Source organism: Saccopteryx leptura, chromosome 1 (assembly GCF_036850995.1).
Source record: "Saccopteryx leptura isolate mSacLep1 chromosome 1, mSacLep1_pri_phased_curated, whole genome shotgun sequence".
Lineage (NCBI taxonomy): Eukaryota > Metazoa > Chordata > Mammalia > Chiroptera > Emballonuridae > Saccopteryx > Saccopteryx leptura.
Genome location: NC_089503.1, coordinates 133,601,436 through 133,625,038, shown reverse-complemented (window position 1 = coordinate 133,625,038; position 23,603 = coordinate 133,601,436). Strand labels below are relative to the sequence as shown.

The following is a 23,603-nucleotide window of genomic DNA, read 5'->3' as shown; positions in this document are numbered from 1 at the left end:
TTCTAGGCTGAGGAGGGCACAAACCCAAGGGAAGTGCAGGCCCCTCCTGAGAGTACTTGGGCGCCTTCCTTGACTGGGGATCCCAGTGTTGGGAAGAAGGTGCCTTTTGGGGTTGCTGTTTCCCTGGTCCACTCTTGCAGTGACGTACCCTTTGAGCATCCTGGCTTCGTGGAGGAGTCTCCGAGTCCACCTGCTGGAACTGTGGCCCCATCTGTCCCATGTGGGTGTGAAAACCCCACCCTGGAAATCAGAACCACCCTCTCATCCCTGCTCCAGGGGAGGTTTGCACTCACCTCACTCTCCCTTCCCTCTTTGCTTAGTCACCCTGGTAATTTCCTGTGTTTGCTTGTGAATTCTCCTGTGCATTTGAAAGGGTGATTGCTATTTTTATCCAATGTTTTATGGGAGGGATTTCAGTTATTTGGATTGCCAAAAAACAGAAGTGAAAAATATTTTTAATCAATGTTTTGTTTTGGTTTTTAGTTTTTAAGGATAAAAAAAGTCATTTAACAAAGCATCTCCCTTTTTAAAAAACAACTGGAACTTACTCTCTCATGGTCTGTAGGCCAGATAAAAGGATCACATTAAAAAAAATTTTTTTTTTCCCATTGAGTTGAGAGAGACAGAGAGAAACATCAACTCGTTCCACTTAGTTGTGTATTCATTGCTTCTGCAATGTGCCTTGGCCTTAACCGGGGATCGAACCTGCGACCTCGCCACACAGGGAAGATGCTTTATTCACTGAGCAATGCTGCCAGGGCCAAAGCTCTGCATTTATAACCATCTGGATGAACTGAGGAAATTAGGGAGCCCTATATCCAAACACAGACACTGATAGCACAAGTTTCTATTTCCTCTGTTAGATTTTGCTGTTTTGAAGTGACAGTTCTAAAAGTTTTGATCACTTTGGCACTTTTATTACTTTCGAAATACCTTTACAATTAGAACTTCAAGTGTAATTTTATTTTTTTGTTTACATGCTTCATTGTTCAACTTAATGCTCTATTTTTATAATTTCTAGGCAGATGAAATAATAAAGGGATCAGGCATCAATTAGAATAATGAGGTCCCTCCTCGGCTTTGGTCTGTAGGAGGAGTAAGTGGCACCTCCATCTTCCTCCTGCCCCCGCTGTGCACCCAGGTGTGTGCGTGTGTGCATGTAAGTGTGCAGGCGCCCAACCCCTCTGTTGCTGCCCCACCTTCCTCCCCCCCCCCCAGATCCAGTCCCTGCCTGTACCATGTCTGCGGACTTTCAGGAGGACCCCATCGTACAGTCTAGTTCAGGGGTCGAGAACCTTTTTGGCTGAAAAAGCCACGAACGCCACATATTTTAAAATGTAATTCCGTGAGAGCCATACAACGACCGTGTACGTTAAGCATTATCCAATAAAAATTTGGTGTTGTCCTGGAGGACAGCTGTGATTGGCTCCAGCCACCTGCAACCATGAACATGAGCAGTAGGAAATGGATTGTAATACATGAGAATGTTTTATATTTTTAACATTATTTTTTTATTAAAGATTTGTCTGCGAGCCAGATGCAGCCATCAGAAGAGCCACACCTGGCTGGCGAGCCATAGGTTCTCGACCCCTGCTCTAGTTGTAACAGTGAAAGGTTTCCTTTTCAGTTTCAGTTAAGGCAAATAGTGATTTTCTCCACAACAAATTCTGAAATCTTATTAGTCCATCTTTCTCCCTCAGGGAGTAACACAGGGACCTTCCTCCTCCGCTTCCTTTCCAGCTCAGACCCTGCACGTCCCCAACCCTTGCACTCTGCCAGCGAGGCACCTTCATGCTCCAAGACCCGCGGGCTTGGCCTGTGACCTCGCATTCCGGCATTCTGTGACTGCCATTCCCAGGTGGGCTGCTCCCACGTGGTCATCTGATCTGTTTGTGGTCCCTGATGGGCTTAGTTCACGTCAGATTCTAGGGTGCAACGACAACAGCTCACGAAGAAGCTGCCGAGTGACACGGAGGTTGTCGGGTGTCACACATGACTCTCATTTACTGAATGTCCGCCACGTGCCAATCGTTGGTCTGGGGACAGGGCCCCGCCACACTGTGCCGGGCAGACAGGCGTAGCAGATGACCAGGGAGCATAGAGGTGGAGGCCGTGGTGGAGACACGAAACGAGGTGTGGCATGGCTGTCCCGCAGAGGAAGGTTAGGGAGGACATCCGAGGGCAAGCGCGAGTGAAGTTCTGAGGACGCGGTCTAGGGGAGGGGACGGCCGCTGCACTGACAGGAGAGACCCGAAGAGCGCCTCCCATTAGCAGTTACCCCTTCTGAGAGAGAAGCCGCGTGAATCCTAGTTGCCTCCACAGGTGGGCGCGGTCCGTGGGCAGGAACGCCACCAGCCCCGCTCTTCCGGTCGTGCGGCCGGAAGCGGAAGAGGCTGCGGGTCCCTTATTTCCGGTCGGGCGGCTGGCGGAGGCTGTACTGACGGTGAGGGGTCTGCGAAGATGGGGCGGGGGCGTACGGGGTCTCCTGGGCGGTGGTCGCTGGCTTCTGCCTCTGTCCCTCCACGGGCTCGGGCGGGCGGCGGGGCGCCGCCCTGAAGGCGGAAGGCACAGTACGGGAAACAGCCACCGCCGCCCCATCGCCCCAATTATGTTAGGGCCGCAGTCGGTCGTGGCCTCCTCAAGAGCGGCGGCCGCAGTATCGCCCGTCGCCCGGGGATCCTGTCGCGAGTAGGTGACTGTCAAGTTCTGAAGACGCCCGGCTGTCTGGGAACGACGGTCGGGGCTGCGGCCGCTAACAACCACAAGCGCGGTCTGATGCTTTGCGCACCTGCGACCACTGGCGACCCCTCCTTGTGCGACTCTCCACAAAGTGAAAATTGTATAGGTGTTAATGTTGCTGGAAATGCTGGAAGCATGTCAGAGCAAAACAGGGAAACAAAAGCAAATACAGGGTTATGTACGCAGGTGGATGTCAACTTTGGAAAACAAAAGGAAAACCGGGAGCCCTGGTAGAAGAAGCTGCCTCTGAATGACGGGTTTAAGGCGGGTTGCCTGTCCAGATTTTCTGCCTTGGTGTCTATAACTTCATAATCAGAGAATAAATAAATAAATAAAAAAGGAAGTGGTTGCATATAGATCCATTTGAAAGAGAAATGAAAAGGCATATCATGTACAAACGGAGGAATTATTTAACACTGAGCCCTCAGGAAATCCTCCGTGATGTCAAGTGTTTTTCTGAAAGCATGTGGGAATGGGAAAAGGAACATTTTGGGAGAGGGCGAGTCTTTTTCATATCTTTGAGAAATTGTGTACAGAAAACATGCATGGAAATAGAAGTTCTATGGCTGAAGTTAAGGGGAATGGATTCCTGTTTTATCCTCGTTTGCCAGACAGTAACCATATCTCCCTTTGATTCCATGACTAGGATGTTGGTGGAGCTGGGGTTGAAGACAGATTTGCTTGATACCAGAGCATCTATGCTCTGTGTTGCCCCTGAGCCTGCTGCCCTCTTACCTTTGTTTCCCTAGGCTCTTAAATAGTAGGAAACAGAAATCTGGGTACTACAGGCAGTAGGGATTTTTGAGGTGAATCGTAGGGTGTGTGTTGGGACTTTGGTTGGGGTGGTGAGATGTGCTGTCCCTTTGCCTCATTGTCCTCACAGACATTTTGGTGCAGCTGCTCCACCAGCATGGCCAAAGGGTGGTGTGAAAGCTCTGGAAATAAGAATTTGGTCCTGTCTGAGCAAGAAAATATGCCTTGAAGACCGACACCTGATAGGCTGAGTGATCTGGGTCCACACAGAGGGATCTTTCATATGCTCATATCTTATACCTCTGAACGCATGCCTCTGCTCCCTTTAAAGGTAGAACTTTCACCATATTTGAGTTCTGAAGGTTTGTATTTCTTATAAAGGAGTTGATATTTCTACTTAAACATTTTTTCAGATTTACTGGATTAATCAAATGCTCTCCTAGCTCCACTATGAACAACTAACTATGGGGAACAGGTGAATTTTGTACCTAACATTTCTACCTTTTTAACACATCTTCCCCTCCTGTTCCCTCTCCCCCATGCACACAGGGTACGTAACTCTAGTATGACAGATTCAGAGATTCTGCCTGCTTTTTAACCATGAAGGAGACAGATCGGGAGGCTGTTGCAACAGCAGTCCAAAGGGTTGCTGGGATGCTTCAGCGCCCGGATCAGCTGGACAAAGTGGAGCAGTATCGCAGAAGAGAGGCCCGGAAAAAGGCCTCCGTGGAGGCCAGATTGAAGGTATGAGGCCAGAGAGGCCACAGGCACCTGCTACACCCCATTTATTGCAAATTTTAGGTTTTTGCTTAGTTTCATTATTATAACTTTCCTATAGACTTAGTGATGATCTAGAAAGAGGTGGAATGGAGAATTACCTTTATTTGGCACGTTCCTTCCAAAAGTATATTACCAATCAGTAGATTTATAAACAAGATTGTAGGAATATTGAAAACACCAGGGGAGGCCCTGGCTTGTTGGCTCAGTGGTAGAATGTCAGCCTGACGTGTGGATATTCTGGGTTTGATTCCCAGTCAGGGCACACAGGAGAAGTGCCCATCTGTTTCTCCACCTTTCCTCCTCTCACTTCTCTCTCTCTCTCTCTCTCTCTCTCTCTTTCTCTCCCTCTCTCCACCTCCATCCCCCTTTCTCCCTCCCCTCCTTCCCCGCCATGGCTGGATTGGATCAAGTTGGCCTGGGCACTGAGGATGGCTCCATGGCCTCTGCCTCAGCCACTAAAAACAGCTCAGTTGCTGAGCAATGGAGCAACCCCCAAATGGGCAGAGCATCACACCCTAGTGGACTTGTTGGGTGGATCGCAGTCAGGGTGCATGCAGGAGTCTGTCTCTGTCTCCCCTCCTCTCATTAAATTAAACAACAACAAAACACCAGGGGAACAACCTTTTTAAGCACCTGGAATTTTCACTTAACTTTTTAAAAAATATTAGAAGAATAACAGCCATTTCTTTTTCTTGAAAGCTCTTCTACAGAGTGCTTTCCAAAATTGTTTTAGGTCACTTTAGCATGCTCTGTGGCTGGGGGACTGTGTGCCAGGAATACTGCTGGCCCTGGGGTAGGAGGGAGAAAGAGACACACATTTATTAAGAGTGTGTGAGGCCCTGGCCGGTTGGCTCAGTGGTAGAGCCGACCCTGGCGTGTGGGAGTCCTGGGTTCGATTCCTGGCCAGGGCACACAGGAGAAGCGCCCATCTGCTTCTCCACCCCTCCCCCTCTCCTTCCTCTCTGTCTCTCTCTTCCTCTCCCGCAGCCAAGGCTCCACTGGAGCAAAGTTTGCCCGGGCGCTGAGGATGGCTCTGTGGCCTCTGCCTCAGGCGCTAGAATGGCTCTGGTTGCAACAGAGCAACGCCCCAGATGGGCAGAGCATCGCCCCCTGGTGGGCATGCTAGGTGGATCCTGGTCGGGCGCATGCAGGAGTCTGTCTGACTGCCTCCCCGTTTCCAACTTCAGAAAAACACACACACACACACACACACACACACACACACACACACACAAATGAGTGTGTGAAAGTGGGGACAAGAAAGAAAATAATTTTTGTCAAGGTATTATATGATTTGGATTGGCTTTCGACTTAATTCGTACAAAAAAGGGAGGTTTTATTAAAAAGTACACACTAAAAAAAAAAAAGTACGCACTGAGGATAGGCATAAAAATGTTAAAATCCTGGGCGCATGGTTGATAGGCAGCAGAGTGATCTTGAGGATTTGTCTTTGAGGAAAATTAATTTTTACACTATCTGTCAGTGAGGTCAGCTCTCCATTGATAATGCTAGTATCCAGGTACGGTAATGGCAGCCTGATGAGACAGGATAAGGCCATTCATTTGTACCAAAGAGGCATCCCAAAACCCATGGGATGGATTTGAAACAGCAGTTTCATATTAATTTTAAAGAGAATGTGGATCTGCATTTTTAGTCAGAATTTTCATCTATTCTGGAACTTTTGGGATTAACTAAGGATTATCATTAGTGACTTAGAAACCTTGCATGGTCTGTTATAGTCACTGTTAATTATGCAACTTAAGACTCCTGGGTTAAAGATGGTCCTGGTCTTTTTGTGCTACTTGGTCCTTCCCTTTCCTTCCCAGCCACCTGCTACTGTTCTGTCAGGCCCTCTCCCTCTGACTGTACAGCTCACTGCATTTTGGTGGGCTCATGGAGTGAGTCCCAACCTTACATATACCAGCTCTTTGCAGTGGGGCTGGTAGTCTTTGAGTAAAGTCTGGCTCAGGGTGAATGACAAGAGACCTCTCATCCCTAAAGCTGATGAGCAAATTCTGACAGTTTTCAGCACCAAGATAAGGCCTTTTAGGAAACTGAGAGGCACCTGGGAGATCACGAAAGGTGTCCTAAAGATAACCATTTAAAGGGTGTCCACAGGACCTGAGGGACAGCCATGGTGGTATCTATTATAGTCTTCAGGCAGAGGGGCTGGATGAGGAGTGTTGTGAGGTTTTCTCAAAAAATTTTAAAAGTCATTGTTTTGTTCTAAGGCAGCAATGAAAAAAAAAAAGAAAGAAAAAGTTCCCTTGGGAATCAATTGGGTACTGTTGAGTTTTATTCTCTTTTCTTGGGTATTGACTGTTCCCTGCTACTGAAGTGACATTTCTCCACTTGAGCCTCCTGGGAAGATTTGTTTGTGGCTGCCCGGGGGCTCACTGGCCAATGTCTCCCCCAGGCAGCTATCCAGTCGCAGTTAGATGGAGTGCGCACAGGCCTGAGCCAGCTGCACAATGCACTACACGATGTGAAGGACATCCAGCGGTCCCTGGCCGATGTCAGCAAGGACTGGAGACAGAGCATCAACACTATTGAGAGCCTCAAGGACGTGAAGGATGCCGTGGTGCGGCACAGTCAGCTTGCTGCCGCCGTGGAGAACCTCAAGAACATTTTCTCAGGTAGCTGGGCTGATAGTGGGGCTGTGGGCACCTTGGGCATCACAAGGTAGAGTGTAGAGTGCTGCTGGCTCATACCTACGGCTCTTGCCTGGTTTTTCTTGCTCTGTGGGTGATGCAGAGGTGGTTCACCTTTGTGCACTGTTTTATAGATCTGTCTCAGAGTGGGCAGTAAGTGTGATTTCCTGCTTACACAGTTAGCGTCTTATTTTGGATAATTCCATGGATGGAAATGATCAACTGAGCAAGTAAAGGCTAGTTCTGTGTTTATCCAGACAGTACTGTGTAAGCTGCATTCCCTCAGTGGCAGGGTGGCTGTTAGATCAGTATTCCAGCTGGAATTCTGCCAGATGCAGAAGAATGAAGATGCACCACAACACACCCTAGAAAGGAGCTTGTGGTCTGTGAGAGAAGCAGCCCTGTGAACAGGACAGAGAGGGAGCATTCCCCAGAGGGAGAGGTAGGTGACGAAGGAGAGCAGCAGTTTCTTGGAGGATGAAGAGTATGCACAGGACAGGGGCCTGGAGGGCAGGGTTGCGGCACCCCCGGGAGCCTCAGTCTTAGTTGGTACCAGACCTGGTAGAGGCTGTAGGGCTGGTGGGGATGGTGTAGGGGCATAAAGTGTGGGAATAACCCTTTCAGAGTAATCTCCCAACACCTCTATAGTGGTGGAGAGTGCTCTATGGCCTGTTTAGGAAAGTGTTAACTGTCACCTGACCTGGGTGGCCTTCCTGTTGTGTTTAGCATAGCTTCCTCACATGGCCTGCTGTGTTAGGAGCTCCTCATGCAACCCCTACTCCAGAGCCCATCCCTCCCCTGTCCCCTTGCCTCCGTCAGCATCCCAGCAAGAATCCTCTGGATAGTCGGATCACTTCCCTGCCTTTATGTTGTGCCTGATCTCAGTGAGTTCTTTCTGTCTTTCTCCAAACTCTGCTTGACCCCTGAGTGTAATGTAGTATGGTTCTTCCCACCTACCCACTGCTGTAAATCCACAGCACAGGAGGCTTTGCTCCTGCCACAGCGTTCTTTGGTGTGTCCTGTTCTTATATCTGTGTCTGATGGCAGCACTGTTGAGTACCTGGCCCCGTTATTCTATGTATGCTCATCTTCCTGGGGCCATGTCTTTTCTTGCATCCTCCTATGAATGGCACAACACTACCAATTCCACAGTGGGTGCCTAGGAAGCTGCTCCTCTTGATGACTGTGGATTGCCTGGAATTGGAACAAAGTCCTCACACCAGGATCTCCTTCATAACATTTAGCCAGTGCCTTCCTAGTTAATTTTCTCCTCTTGTGCTTGCCTGGCAACATTTCCTTTCATCTTGTAAAGTTAATGCCAAATGACCAAAGAGTTTCTTTACTGGAAAGCAGTTCATCCACAGAAATTGAAAATAATTTTATTCCCATGATGAACAATTGTACCTATGTTTTATATGTGTTTTTTTGTTAGGAGTGGATTTTTCCTGGGAGGATATTGGGTTTATTATTTAGCTCTCTCCAGACTTTTCTTATTGTCTGTAATTCAATAGTTCTGTGTACATAACCTTTTTTCACCCACTTTTTAAAAATGTAAATATATATTATATAAAATATGCTACCTTGACCATTTTGTGGTATTAAGTACTTTCATATTATTGTGCTACCCACCACCATCAATCTTCAGAACTCTTTTCATCTTACAAACCAAACCTCTTTGTACAGTGCTGTATGTCAGTTGTATCTTAAAACTGGAAGAAAAAACATCATGAAACTCTACACCCATTAACTGATAGCTCCCCGCTCACCCCCTCAACCCCTTTCTAGTTTGAGGTCTATTTAGATTTTCTGTTTCTTAGTGACTTAGTCTCAGTAGTTTTTATCTTTCTAATAATTTGCCACATCATCTTCTAGGCCAGGGGTCTCCAAACTACGGCCCGCGGGCTGCATGCGGCCCCCTGAGGCCATTTATCTGGCCCCCGCTGCACTTCCAGAAGGGGCACCTCTTTCATTGGTGGTCAGTGAGAGGAGCACATTGACCATCTCATTAGCCAAAAGCAGGCCCATAGTTCCCATTGAAATACTGACCTGTTTGTTGATTTAAATTTACTTGTTCTTTATTTTAAAATTGTATTTGCTCCCGTTTTGTGTTTTTACTTTAAAATAAGATATGTGCAGTGTGCATAGGGATTTGTTCATAGTTTTTTTTATAGTCCAGCCCTCCAACAGTCTAAGGGACAGTAAACTGGCCCCCTGTGTAAAAAGTTTGGGGACCTCTGTTCTAGGCTATCCAATATGTTGGCCTACAATTCATGATATTCTCTTATCATCTTTTTATCTCTATAGAATTGATAGTAATGTCCACACTCTCATTTTCAATTTTAGTACTGGAGCCTTTTTTTTTCTTAGTCCATCTAGCTAAAGATTTTTAAATTGTTGATCTTTTCAAAGAACCATATTTTGGTTTTATTGATATTCTCTATTATTTTTCTGTTCTCTATTTGTTTATCTCTGCTCCAATCATTTTTATTCCCTCCTGGTAGCTTTGGGTTTAGCTATTTTTTCTAGTTCCTTAAATTGCAAAGTTAGGTTGTTGATTTGAAATCTTTTTCAACATGAGTGTTTTTTATTTATAACACTCGTCCTTTAGCACTGCTTTCCTTGCATACTGTAAGTTTTTTATTTTTATTTTTTAATTGATTTTAATTTACTATGTTTACATAGATTCTGGTGTTGCCCCAAGTGCATCTACCCTTCCCAATATTCCCCTCAACATCTCCCTTGCCCCCCTCCCCATAACGCCCTCCCCACTTCCCTTCAGGTTTATCCCATCCTATCATCCCCTTTCCCTCTGTCCTGTTTTCCTCTGGTCCCTTTGATCTCTCCTCTGTCTCAATTCACATTGTTCATTGGATTCCTCAAATGAGTGAACTCATATGATATTTTTTTTTTCTCTGCCTGGCTTATTTCACTTAACATAATAGTTTCCAGGTCCATCCATGTTGTCCCAAAAGGTAAGATTTCCTTCTTTTTCATGGCCCCATAGTATTCTGCAACCTGTAAGTTTTGATAAATGTTTTCTTTTCATTTGTACCTAAGTATTTCTAATTTTCCTTGTGAGTTTTCCTTTGACCCATTAAGAGTATGTTGTTTCCTCAAATTTGTTACAGTTTTCTAACTTGATCCAGTGTGGTCACAGAAGGTACTTTGTATGATACCTATCCTTTAAAATTTATTGACATTTAATTTGTATTCTAACCTATCCTGGAAAACATCCTATGTACATGTAAGAAGAATGTGTGTACAATTGTTGTGTAGTGTTTTGTATATGTCTGTTAGATCTATTGTTTAACTCCTCTAATTTTTTATTTACCTTCTGTCTAATTATTCTAGCCATCTTTGTGAGTGGTGTATTGAAGTCTCCAACTATTATTATATATATTTCTCCTTTCAGTTCTGTCAATTTTTGCTTTATGTATTTTGATAGTCTGTGTGCAAATGTTTGTAATTGTGTGGTCCTGCTGGATTGAACCTTTTATTAATACATACTTTCTTCTTTGGATTTTGTAATTTTTCTCAATTTTAAAATAAAATTTTCAAGTTTATTTTGTCTGAAAATAGTATAGTCACCCTTGCTCTATTTGGTTACTACACTGTTCACAAAAATTAGGTGATATTTCAAAATGAATATGAAGTGATAAAAAAAAAGAAGCATTTGATTTTTTTATTTATTTATTAAACAAGAACATCAGAAAAACAAGAAGACCAGGAAAGTTGTTCAGTTATGCAAATGAGATGCAAAATCAACTTTTATTTCATTGGTGAAAATGCACTATACAGAATGCTGAAAGTAATGGAGTATCTGCACGGTCTCTGATCCCCTAATTTTTGTGAGCAGTATATTTGCATGGATTATCTTCCTATCCTTTCACTGTCCAAATCTATTTGTGGTTTTGGATCTCAGGTGAGTTTCTTGTAGTTGGAGTGTGTGATTTTTACCAATTCTTCCACTCTCTGTCTTCTGGAGAGTTTAATATATTTTAAGTACTTACTGATAAGGAGGGACTTAATTCTGTCATTTTCCCGTTTGCTTTTTATATGCCTTAGAACTGTGATGGCGAACCTTTTTATAAAAACTGCCCACTTTTGCAGTGCTGGTCAACCTGGTCCCTCCTGCCCACTAGTGGGCATTCCAGCTTTCATGGTGGACCAGCACTGCAAAAGTGGGAGGTTTTAATAAAAAGGTTTGCCATCACGGCCTTAGAACATTTTTATTCATTTTCTGCATTGTTATCTACTTTTGTGTGTAGTCGATTTTTTGTGTGCTGAAACATTTTAATGTTTTTTTCTTTTCCTTTTATGTATAGTCTATAGCTATTTTCTTTGTGGTTCCCGTGGGGATTACATTTAACATCTTAAAGTTGTAACACTCTAATTTGAATTTATGCCAGTTTAACTTCAACAACATATAAAACCTCTATTTCTTCAACTCTGTTCTCATCTCCTTCCAGTTACTAATGTCACAGAATTACATACTTACACAATACAGTGTGTCTGTAAAGTCATGGTGCACTTTTGACCAGTCACAGGAAAGCAACAAAAGATGATAGAAATGTGAAATCTGCACCAAATAAAAGGAAAACTCTCCCAGTTTCATACCTATTCAGTGCAGTTCGATGTGGTCTCACGCACAGATTTTTTAGGGCTCCTTAGGTAGCTATCCCGTATAGCCTCTACAGGCTCGTCACTGACTGATGGCCTACCAGAACGGGGTTTCTCCACCAAACTGCCGGTTTCCTTCAACTGCTTATCCCACCGAGTAATGTTATTCCTATGTGGTGGCACTTCGTTATTAACATGCTGATATTCACGTTGTACTTTGGTCACAGATTTGAATTTAGCGAGCCACAGAACACACTGAACTTTCCTCTGTACCATCCACATCTGGACTGGCATGGCCGTGGGCTGCTCCACTGTATACATGGTGTTACGTCATCATCTGCGCATGTGCACATACTGCCACATCAACATACAGAAACTGGGAGGGTTTTCCTTTTATTTGGTGCAGATATCACATTTCTATCATCTTTTGTTGCTTTCCTGTGACCAGTCAAAAGTGCACCATGACTTTACAGACACATTGTATGTGTCCCAAAACATAGACTAATAGGTTTTCTTAATGCACCAGTCTCTCAAATTATGTAGAAAACAAAATAGGAATTATAAACCAAAGTTACAGCAATACTAGGTTTGGACTAATATTTTTATTTTTTTCTAAATTTATTAGTTTCAAATTATGTAGAGTAAAAGTAGAATCACAAACCAAATTTACAAAAAAAAATTAGCTTTTACAACTATCCATGTATTTATCTTTACTGAGATCTTTATTTCTCCATATAGCTTCAAATTAGTATCTGGTGTCCTTTCATTTTACTTTGTAGGACTCCCTTGAGCATTTCTGGTGAGGCATGTCTAGTGGTCATGAGCTCCCTCAGCTTTTGTTTATCTGGGAATGTCTTAATTTTGCCTTCATTTCTGAAGGATAGCTTTGCCTGATCTAGGATTCTTAGGTAACAGTTTTTATTCTTCTTTTAGCACTTTGAATATACCAGCCCGCTGTTCTCTACCTCCAGTTTATGATGAGAAATCTGCTTATAATCTTATTGAGGATTCTTTGTATGTGATGAGTTGCTTCTCTCTTCTGCTTTCAAGATTCTTTTGTCTTTGGCTTTCAATAATTTGATTATAAAGGCTTAGTATGGGTATTTGAGTTTTTCCTACTTAGAGTTTATTGAACTTTTGGATGTTTATATTCATGTTTTTCATCAAACTTGATAAATTTTTTTACCATTAGTCAAATAATTCTGCCCCTTTTTTTTTCTTTTCTTCTGGGATTTCCACATTGCGCATTTTGGCCTGTTTGATGGTGTCTCAGAGGTACCTTAGGCCCTGTTCACTTTTCTTTAGTCATTTTTCTTTCTCTTCCTTATACAGACTGTTGTACTGTTTTTAAGTTTGCTGATTCTCTCTTCTGCCTGCTCAAATCTGTCTGAATCCCTGAAGTAAAATTTTAATTTCAGTTATAGTACTTTTTAGCTTGCCAATTTCTTTGTTTCTTTTCAGATTTTTATCTACCTATTTATTTATTAACTTTTAATTGAATTTATTGGAGTAACACTGGTTAGCAGAATTGTATAGGTTTCAGGTGTACAGTTCTACAACACATCTTCTGTACACTGTATTCTGTGTTCATTCCCCCCATTTTTCTCTTTATTTGTACTTCCATTTTGTTCATATGTCATTTTCTTAGCTTTCTCCATGTCTTCCTTAGTTCTTGGAGCATAATTAAACTTGATTTAAAGTCTATCTTTAGTAAATTCACCATCTAATCTTTCTCAAGGAGAGTTTTTATTGGTTTATTTATTTATTTATTTATTTTCCCATTTTTCTGAAGCTGGAAACAGGGAGAGACAGTCAGACAGACTCCCGCATGCGCCCGACCGGGATCCACCCGGCACGCCCACCAGGGGCGACGCTCTGCCCACCAGGGGGCGATGCTCTGCCCATCCTGGGCGTCGCCATGTTGTGACCAGAGCCACTCTAGCGCCTGAGGCAGAGGCCACAGAGCCATCCCCAGCGCCTGGGCCATCTTTGCTCCAATGGAGCCTTGGCTGCGGGAGGGGAAGAGAGAGACAGAGAGGAAAGCGCGGCGGAGGAGTGGAGAAGCAAATGGGCGCTTCTCCTGTGTGCCCTGGCCAGGAATCGAACCCGGGTCCTCCGCACGCTAGGCCGACGCTCTACCGCTGAGCCAACCGGCCAGGGCTATTGGTTTATTTTTTACTTTGATCTTTCATATGTTTCTATATCATTGTATATCTTGTGATTTTTTTTGTTGAATACTAGACATTTGAATCTATTAATGATAATTTGGTAACTCAAAATCAATTCTCCTCTTTCTTATTAAGTATGCTGATTTTTGTTTATTAAGTATGCTGATTTTTGTTTATTGTGGTTTTTTTATTGTTATAGGCTGTGTGTGCTGAGGATCAGCCTCAGATATAAACTTAAGGTCTCAGGTCTTTTCTGAGCCTGTGCCTTTCCCTGGGCCTGTGTAGTCACTTTCTAAATTCCCCAGGAAATGAGATTGCTTTTGAATGTCCTAGTCCTAGTCTTTAAACATCTAGTTTCCAAAAGGGAAAAAGAGAAAAATGAAGGGAGTAAAATGGTACTGGTCCTGTAAGTCCCCTGGAAGTCACTTCTCGCACTTCACCTTGTGGGAGAGGGGCTTGGAACATGGGGGGTGGGCTGCAGCAATAATGGTGCCTGCCTCTGTGTCTGCACCTCTGTGATCCGAGGCAGCAATCAGCAGTTGGAGCACAGATCCCCAGTATTTGGAGGGGAGGGTCCTTTTTATATACTCTGGCTCCCATAAGCTGTATGTAAGCTGCTGCTAGAAACATGTGGTGGGCATGGTAGGGGGTGGGGGAACGATAGTTGCTGTTGTGTTAAGAGCTGAAATTGACCAAAGTTAATTGCAATTTATTGTCTGAGCCTTCCCTTGGAAGTTGTAACCCTTCAATAGACTAGAATTCCAGAAAAGTTTCGATAAGGTTTGCATTCACGGTGGCTTTTAAAACCAGGACCCCCTTTATAACTAAAATTCCCCCTCACCCAATTTCTTACCCAGGCTCAAAGCAGCACATTTTCCTTCCCCCACTGTGAGGTTGTAGTTAATTGGCTTGATATTCTCTCGCTTAATGGCTTCCTGAACTTCATTTTGAAATATAGAAAAAAGTTTATTTTGCAAAAGTTAGGGAAAGCTTACATTGGGAAGGGGCCTGATAACTAAGTGGAGTTTACATCACAATAAAAGCCTGGCTACAGGCCCAGGGGCACTGCCTTCTAATAGCAGATTAGCCCTCCCCCGCACCCATTCCAAGGGCAATGCAAACCAGTGGGAGGAGGGGGGATTGGCTTGCCTGAAGCTTCGACCTGCTGGGCTGGGCCTGGGACCTTTTATTTATTTATTTTTTATTTATTTTTATTTATTTATTTATTTATTTATTATTATTATTTTTTTTTTTTGGTATTTTCTGAAGCTGGAAACGGGGAGGTGGTCAGACAGACTCCCGCATGCACCTGACTGGGATCCGCCGGCATGCCCACCAGGGGGCGATGCTCTGCCCATCTGGGGTGTCGCTCTGTTGCGACCAGAGCCACTCTAGCGCCTAAGGCAGAGGCCATGAAGCCATCCTCAGCGTCCAGGCCATCTTTGCTCCAATGGAGCCTTGGCTGTGGGAGGGGAAGAGAGAGACAGAGAGGAAGGAGAGGGGGAGGGGTGGAGAAGCAGATGGGCGCTTCTCCTGTGTGCCCTGGCCGGGAATCAAACCTGGGACTCCTGCACGCCAGGCTGACGCTCTACCACTGAGCAAACCGGCCAGGGCCTATTTATTTTTTATTTTTAAAATTTTTTTATTAATTTTATTGGGGTGACATTGATCAGTCAAGGTACATAGGTTCAGAAAAAACATCTCCAGGTTATTTTGACATTTGATTATGTTGCATACCCATCACCCAAAGTCAAATTGTCTTCTGTCACCTTCCATCTGGTTTTCTTTATGCCCCTCCCCTTCCCCCTCCCTCTCCTCCCCCCCACCCCGTAACCCCCACACTCTTGTCCATGTCCCTGAGTCTCATTTTGTGTCCCACCTATGTATGGAATCATATAGTTCTTAGTTTTTTCTGATTTACTTATTTCACTCAGTATAATGTTATCAAGCTCCATCCATGTTGTTGTAAATGATCCGATGTCATCATTTGTTATGGCTGAGTAGTATTCCATAGTGTATATCTACCACATCTTCTCTATCCAGTCTTCTATTGAAGGGCTTTTTGGTTGTTTCCATGTCTTGGCCACTGAACAATGCTGCAATGAACATGGGGTTGCATGTGTCTTTATGTACCAGTGTTTTTGAGTTATGGGGGTATATTCCCAGTAGAGGGATTGCTGGGTCATATGGTAGTTCTATTCTTAATTTTTTGAGGAACCAGCATACTTTCTTCCATAATGGTTGTATTACTTTACATTCCCACCAACAGTGGATGAGGGTTCCCTTTTCTCTGTTGGAATCCATGGGAGTCCAAAAAGACCAGAGTAACAGGCTTTATTGATAGGAAGAAAGGAACCCTGCCAGGCACTTCTCTGGGGAGAAGGGCACCGGTTACAGACTATGGGTGAATTTTATAGGGTTTGGGAAAGCCTGAGGGGGTACTGAGTAAGAAGTTCTGGTATGTTCCCTTTTATGGTTTTACGGTTTCGGCTTCCTGGAACACTCCTTCTTGAGGTGGTTGACCAGCTTCCTGGAACTCTTCTGCCTCAGGGGCAGTTATCCAGTAAGTAAGGATGAGGTCAGGTAGCCAGGTGGGACAACAAAAAGGCAGTTGGAGTTCAGGTAAATTAATATATCTATCATTTCTCAACTCTGTGGTATGATAAAAAGTGAAAGAGGTGGGGGGAAGGAAAGGGTATTGGGTTCAGGAAGGAGGTTTGTCTCAGACCGGCCATCTTCTGGAGCTACTTCCTGCTGTTATCTTTATTGGGGGCCTCCTTCGTGAACCCCCCCCCCCCCCGGGGTAGTTGGAGTAGGGGTTGTAAAAGCATTTGATTGTAGGTAATCCTGGAGATTTCTCTCATTTGAGCCTGCAGGAACTTGATAAAGAAAGAGGCAAGCATTAAAATTAGGCACAAAATTAGGAGTGGTCCTATAATTGGTGCTAGCATCGAGAACAAGGGGTTTTTCCACCATTATTTGGAGTAGGGGTGTATTTATAGGGTTCCAGATTTTTCTGTTTTGCAAGGGCAGGTTTCAGGGTTGGTGTGTAGGATTAGGTAGATTTTTCCAGTTTTCTGATTGGTGAAGGTCTGCATGTGGTTCTGTAAGAAACTAGTGAACAGACGTAAGAGACAGGGTCCAAAAGTTAGAAAAATAAATAGGAGAGTGAGTGGACCAATGAAAGGCAGTAGTCAAGACACCCAGTTTGTGTGAAACCAGATTCCATGTTTACGAATTCGCTGGGCTTCAGAGAGAAGGGGAGAGAGAGAGAGAGTAGGAATAAGACAGGGAAGTGGCCAGTCCCCCTGGCCCTAGACCTACTTCTGTAGAGATTCCTAAAGCAACAAGAAAAGGGATTACCTGTACAGCTCGTTTGGTCCTTAGATTGACGGGTAGTGTACTAAGAACTGGAATAGGCTCATGGGGTGGGATTTGGTTGATGTTTGGGGTGAGATAGATTAAGGTACAGGTTTCTGTCCAATTAGTAGGGAGACACATATAGGTGTTATGCCATTTTTCTACTTTAGCAGCAATGGGAATTGCCAGGATCACAGTGTGTGGACCTGTCCACGTGAAAGTCAGTCCTTGGGTGGAAGTGCCTCTTGGACAGTCTTTGAACTGTTTGCTGAGTAACCTGTAAATCCTGCAAGTACTTAGGGAAAGGGTGGTTACATTTCTACACTTTGCAGTTAGAGTTTAAGTCCTAGTGACCACTGCTTCTAGCTGGAATTAGCAGCAGGTCCCAGCCTACAATAGGCATGGGGCATTGAGACAAGAAGAATAAAGGAGATACTATACATTAAATAAAGCAACAAAATCAAACTGTCACTACCCACAGTAGAGATCTTCGAGGGATAAATAAAACTTAAATATTCAGGCAAGACATAGTAGATGGCCCTTGTGTTCACAAGAAATGAGATCAGCTTATCTGCTACTTGGAAGAAATACCTTAGGTTCATGAACGATGTTGTTGGGCCTTCAGTGGCAATTCCCAGCATGCTGGGCAAGGTCAGGTCACAGGTAGCTGGAGCAGGGCTAGAAGAGACTGAACCCTCCCTCCATGGAGCAAGGGGGCAGCTTACCTTCTCGTGTCCCTTTTTCCACAGCAAAGACTTGCAGGCTTCAGTTCAATGACCTTTCTTTCCACTCTGGAGCAGGGCCCTGATGGAATCCTATGAAGCCCTTTAGGGCACTGGAGCCTTTAAGAGTGTATGCCAAAAGCTGGTATTTCCTGACCTCTTTTGGGCCTTATTTGCCTTTTTCTGTTACTTCCTTGGCCATTATAGACCTTAAAAGCCATGCTGAGAAGATCTCACTGAGGGGCTTGACTAAGAGAGCAAAATTGGGAATCCAGTGTCTAAAGAAGCCTATTAGACTGAGGAAAGAAAGGATTTGATTTACGGTGGTAGGTGGTTGGAGACTGCGGAGGGTCTGAATTTGATCTAGGGTGAGACCTCAGGTGGTGGGGGTGAAGGCGATGCCCAGATAGACTACAGACTAAGAGTGAAGTTGAGCCTTAGCAGAGAAGACATGCTATCCCTTCATGGTGAGGAAGTTAAGAAGGGTGGAGGTGTGTCTCCTTGAGGCAGGCAGGGAGGGGCTGCAGAGAATGAATAAGCCTTGATTTAAGAGGAGGGTAATTATTGGTTTAAGGCCTTAGAAACAGACATAGTTACACATTAAACAAAGACTTCACATACAAATATGAATTAAGGAATTTAAATGAGCACGCTTTACTTGTTTCAGTTCAAATTATACTAGAGATATTTTCTGACAAACAAAGAGACAAGACGGATTACTTACTCACACAGCTTAATAGACAATTCTGCTTTTTTAAGCTTTTCGAGATGGCAGGGAGTTGCCAGCATAGAGGGGAGGAAGAGAGGAAGCAGACAGATGGACAGTGTGAACAGCTGGATGGAAAAGGAGGGTCAGAATCAGGAGGAGGAGGAGGAGGAGGTTAAAGTGCTGGTGGTGGCGCCACATGGTCAGAGGAGTCAAAAAGATTTAGAATTCTGAGGAGAGGGGAGGGGGCAAGGGGGAGTGGAAGACACAGTCGCAGTCTCTGAGGAAGGAAGAATGGGTAAAGGGATGGCAGAAGCCGGTGGGGAGGGGGAATGGGTAAGATACAGCTGAAGCTGGTGGGAGGATGCATCAAAGAAGAAAAAGAGACAGAACAGCCCATCTGTAAGGAGGGAAGAGGGGTTTAAAAACACAGCGAAGAAGGGAGGGGCCCCTGGCCAGCAGGGGAGGAGAAAGAGAGACTGGTATTTGCAGGTGAATAAGAAACAGAATTTTGTGAAGGGAGGGGAGGAGGCTCTCGGAGGGAAGAGACCCAAGCGGAAGAGGTCAAAAGAGGGACCAGAGAGAAGTCCTGAGAGAGGGGTGCCCCCAGGGGTCAGGCAGGAGGGAGAGAGAGTTGGGAGTCTGCGGAGAAGGACTGATTAGGAGCAGAGGCTTTAGGTGAGTTTTCTTTGGCCAAAAATGGCCTGCGTGTAGAACAAGCAGCACAGAAATTAAGGACCGGAGTGAAGGTAGAAGGAAGCCTGCACGTAAGGAATCTTTGAGACCTTCCCAGTCCAGTGGCAGAAATTGTCAAGATGTCTTAGGATATTGTAATGGTAGTAGAAAGCAACCTGGCTAGGTGCCTAGACTTTCGAGGAAGTCCGTAGAAGCAGGCTGCTCGGAGTAGAAACCTCCTAAACTGTGAACCTCAGTAGAGTAGAGTGAGCATCCCGAAGGAGTAGAGGAGTAGTCTCTGAGGCCTGAGATTGGGAGGAGCCCATGTTCCGAGGGGATCTTCTCAGCATGGCTTTTAAGGTCTATAATGGCCAAGGAAGTAACAGAAAAAGGCAAATAAGGCCCAAAAGAGGTCAGGAAATACCAGCTTTTGGCATACACTCTTAAAGGCTCCAGCGACTTAAAGGGCTTCATAGATTCCATCAGGGCCCTGCTCCAGAGTGGAAAGAAAGGAGTCTGGCTGGACGGTTTGGACTGAGGGGAGCCCACAGTAGAGGAGACTGGTGAGAGAAGGGGGCGTCCTGGCTTCAGTCACAGTTCCGAGAGGAGAAAATCTCTGTAGAAAGAGAGTCTCAGACAAGAGGTATCACCCCAAGGCTGAGATCCCGGGACATAGGAGAGTGGCCTGACTGGGCGCACCTAGACTTTCGTAGAAGTCCATAAAGGAGTAGAGGCAGACCACTTGTAGATATGGGGTCCAAAGTCAAAACCATCTGACCAGGAAGCGGTGGTTTTAGAGAGAAATTTGGAGGCCAACTGGGGAAGGGGGAGGAAGAAACTCCTTACCTTTCTGGTCCAGCAGGGTTTCGGGACAGGAACAGATCGCCGGCCAATCAACCTACAATTTACACGTTCAAACAGAATCAGAGAGTAAGCCCGGGACGAGCTGCTGCTGCCCATTGCTTCCCTGGTTATAAGTTTGGATGGTAAAGAGGGATCGTCCAGGCAGTTAGTACCCTGTCCCGGGTTTCGGCACCAAATGTTGGAATCCATTGGAGTCCGAAAAGACCAGAGTAACAGGCTTTATTGAAAGGAAGAAAGGAACCCTGCCAGGCACTTCTCTGGGGAGAAGGGCACCGGTTACAGACTATGGGTGAATTTTATAGGGTTTGGGAAAGCCTGAGGGGGTACTGAGTAAGAAGTTCTGGTATGTTCCTTTTTACGGTTTTACGGTTTCGGCTTCCTGGAACGCTCCTTCTTAAGGTGGTTGACCAGCTTCCTGGAACTCTTCTGCCTCAGGGGTGATTATCCAGTAAGTAAGGGTGAGGTCAGGCAGCCAGGTGGGATAACAAAGGGCAGTTGGAGTTCTGGTAAATTCATATATCTATCATTCTCCACAGCCTCTCCAACACTTGTTATTACCTGTCTTGTTGATAATAGCTAATCTGACAGGTATGAGGTGGTATCTCATTGTAGTTTTGATTTGCATTCTCTAATAGCTAATGAAGATGAGCATCTTTTCATATATCTTTTGGCCATTTGTATTTCTTGGCCTGGGACCTTTTGAACTAGCACAGGCCTCCTTTAGACAGTTGGGCGGGGAGATAAACAATTTGGGGAAACTGTGGTGCCTCTCCAATCCACATAGGAAAAAATACTACTTTGTACCTATAGAGCAGTGACATTAGTCGCTTTTTCCAAGATCCCTGATTAATCTATAAATATCCTACTCCAACCCTCCCCTGGCAAACATGGCATTTGGGTCCATCTTGGCACGCTTATGCCTAAGCGTTTTAAATAAACTATCCTTTTGGAATACACTAGCCTTGTGTTTCAGTTTGGCTCTCCTCGGTGCCCAACCATAGACTCGAGAGGGGTTTAGCCTGTCAGCTATCTCATACAGCAGGGGTTGGGAACCTATGGCTCGCGAGCCACATGTGGCTCTTTTGATGGCTGCATCTGGCTCGCAGACAAATCTTTAATTAAAAAAATAATAACGTTAAAAATATAAAACATTCTCATGTATTACAATTCATTCATTTCCTACCGCTCATGTTCATGGTTGCGGGTGGCTGGAGCCAATCACAGCTGTCCTCTGGGACAACACCAAATTTTTATTGGATAATGCGTAAGGTACACGGGTCGTTGTATGGCTCTCACGGAATTACATTTTAAAATATGTGGTGTTCATGGCTCTCTCGGTCTAAAAAGTTCCCGACCCCTGTCATACTGGATAAGGCAGTCCACTGGGGTTCTGGCCAGGTCAGACCTAGTCCAGGGTTTATACCAACCTTCCAGTTGCCAAGGGAAGCTGAAAGGAGGCTTTCCCCTTCCCCAGTGTACCAGCCACCCCACAGCTTTAACCTAATAGTTACATCCGGCAGATTCTGTCAGTGCAATTGTTTTCCAGATAGAGGGGAGACAGATTCTTGGTGCTTCCTTCTCTTCCATCTTCCCAGAATCTTGCACAGCCTTATGTGGTTTTTATACAGTGCCATCTTGTGCCCTTTTTCCTAGTGCCTGAGATTGTGAGGGAAACCGAGGACCTCATAGAGCAAGGGGCACTCCTGCAGGCCCACCGGAAGCTGATGGATCTGGAGTGCTCCCGGGATGGACTGATGTATGAGCAGTACCGCATGGACAGTGGGAACACTCGTGACATGACCCTCATCCACAGCTACTTTGGGAGTACACAGGGGCTCTCCGATGAGCTGGCCAAGCAGCTGTGGATGGTGCTGCAGAGATCACTGGTCACTGTCCGCCGTGACCCCACCTTGCTGGTGTCAGTTGTCAGGATCATCGAAAGAGAAGAAAAGATTGACAGGCGCATACTTGACCGAAAAAAGCAGACTAGCTTTGTTCCTCCAGGGAGGCCCAAGAATTGGAAAGAAAAGATGTTTGCCATCTTGGACAGAACTGTAACTACCAGAATCGAGGGCACACAGGCAGACACCAGGGAGTCTGACAAGATGTGGCTTGTTCGTCACCTAGAAATCATAAGGAAGTATGTCCTAGATGACCTCATTGTTGCTAAAAACCTGATGGTTCAGTGTTTCCCTCCCCATTATGAAATTTTCAAGAATCTCCTGAGCATGTACCACCAGGCCCTGACCACAAGGATGCAGGAGCTTGCATCGGAAGACTTAGAAGCAAATGAGATTGTGAGCCTGTTGACTTGGGTCTTAAACACCTACACGAGGTAACACCAACTGTACATCTTGTGTTTTCTTGTACTTAGAAACTGTACAATAACATACTGACCGTCTCTAAACAGCTACTATTGTTTTGCTCCAGTCAGGTGGTCAGCACCCATAGGCATTATTTTGTAGTTGATGAAAGCCTTATTTTTAGTCCGTCTATGGGGGCTTGTCCTTGAGGTCAGGGCCCAGCCTCTGGTTGGTTAATGCTCTTATGTTTGGGTGGTGCCCTTGACGTCCAGTCCGTATTGAGTAGTTCAGATTGGACCTTCCTTTGGTACTAAGTGTTCACTATGCACTAACCTGCTTTCTCCTCAAGGTGGCACTGAGCGGGTAGTTTCCCCTCAGTTGGCAGGTGAGGACACTTGGGCCTAGGAGTTCCTTCAGAGTCATGTGTTTGGGGCGGGGTTGCTCCTTCCCCAGGTTTGGTGTCTTCTCTTTAGTATGCTGGGAAAATCAGTTATCCTTTTCACATTTCAGCCTTGGGGTTTTGTCACTTCACAAAAGGGACATGAGTCATTTTATTTATCTATTAGTTTGAGGTAGGGTTTGGAAAATGAAGCAATGGTGAGGTATTCTGAAATTCTTTAAGATGAGCTAGCTGAGAGGAAACAAATTTTAATCTTGAATCATTTTGTGAATAGACAACAGTATTAAGTACTGTATCAGAAATTTTTTTTTGTCTTTTCACTCATGCATAGAAATTAATTAAACCTCTTCTTTTTTCAGTAAGGTTTTAGGATTATTTTGTTTTTGTTTTTGTTAATTGGGTATAGTAGGAAATTTATACATTTCAACACAGAAAAATACAGAGGAAATATCTTACCTTTTAATGATGATCCCTGTGGCTGCAGCTTTTGTCACCTCCTGGTGCTGCTCTGAAACCGCCTGGGAGTCCACAGCTGCCATGGTCGCCACCTCCGGCAGTCATCTCCATGCAGCCATGACCTACATGTGAGGAAGACACTGATGATTCTCTTCCTTTTATGTGAGGGAACTGAGGCACAGGGAGTAGTAATGTGTCCACTTCACGTGGCCAGCAAGTCAAATGGGGAGTAGGACTCACATCCGGACCCAGGGCCTTTGCCTGTGTTCCAGCCACCTGATCAGGGGGTGTGTGTTTTGTGTGACATGCCCAGTTTTGTGTGTTGATTTTGTTTTCCTTCACTACATTATAAGTACTTTTCTTTCCTTGAGAACTCTTGGGCAATTTCCTGTTGTTATACCTTTCT

At 44.9% G+C, this 23,603-nt stretch overlaps 1 protein-coding gene and 1 long non-coding RNA gene across 3 annotated transcripts in view; one reads left to right on the top strand and one right to left on the bottom strand.

The window, feature by feature from the left end:
• The first annotated feature begins 2,388 nt into the window (after positions 1–2,388).
• Positions 2,389–23,603, top strand: part of EXOC3 (exocyst complex component 3) — a 33,498-nt gene continuing 12,283 nt past the window's right edge. Inside the window, exons 1-4 of one of the 2 annotated variants that reach the window (XM_066375203.1) lie at positions 2,389–2,443; positions 4,042–4,236; positions 6,689–6,908; positions 21,692–22,373. In XM_066375203.1, the coding sequence (XP_066231300.1) occupies positions 4,093–4,236; positions 6,689–6,908; positions 21,692–22,373 (1,046 nt within the window). In that variant the 5' untranslated portion in view covers positions 2,389–2,443; positions 4,042–4,092. Of the gene's footprint in view, positions 2,444–3,619; positions 3,855–4,041; positions 4,237–6,688; positions 6,909–21,691; positions 22,374–23,603 lie in introns of those variants that run through there. The other variant, XM_066375212.1, reaches the window with a different exon arrangement.
• LOC136399712 (uncharacterized) lies at positions 17,797–20,252 on the bottom strand. The gene is made up of 3 exons (XR_010750196.1): positions 20,191–20,252; positions 20,021–20,072; positions 17,797–17,875 (listed from the first exon to the last, which is right to left on the bottom strand). It is a non-coding gene; the product is annotated as an uncharacterized lncRNA (long non-coding RNA).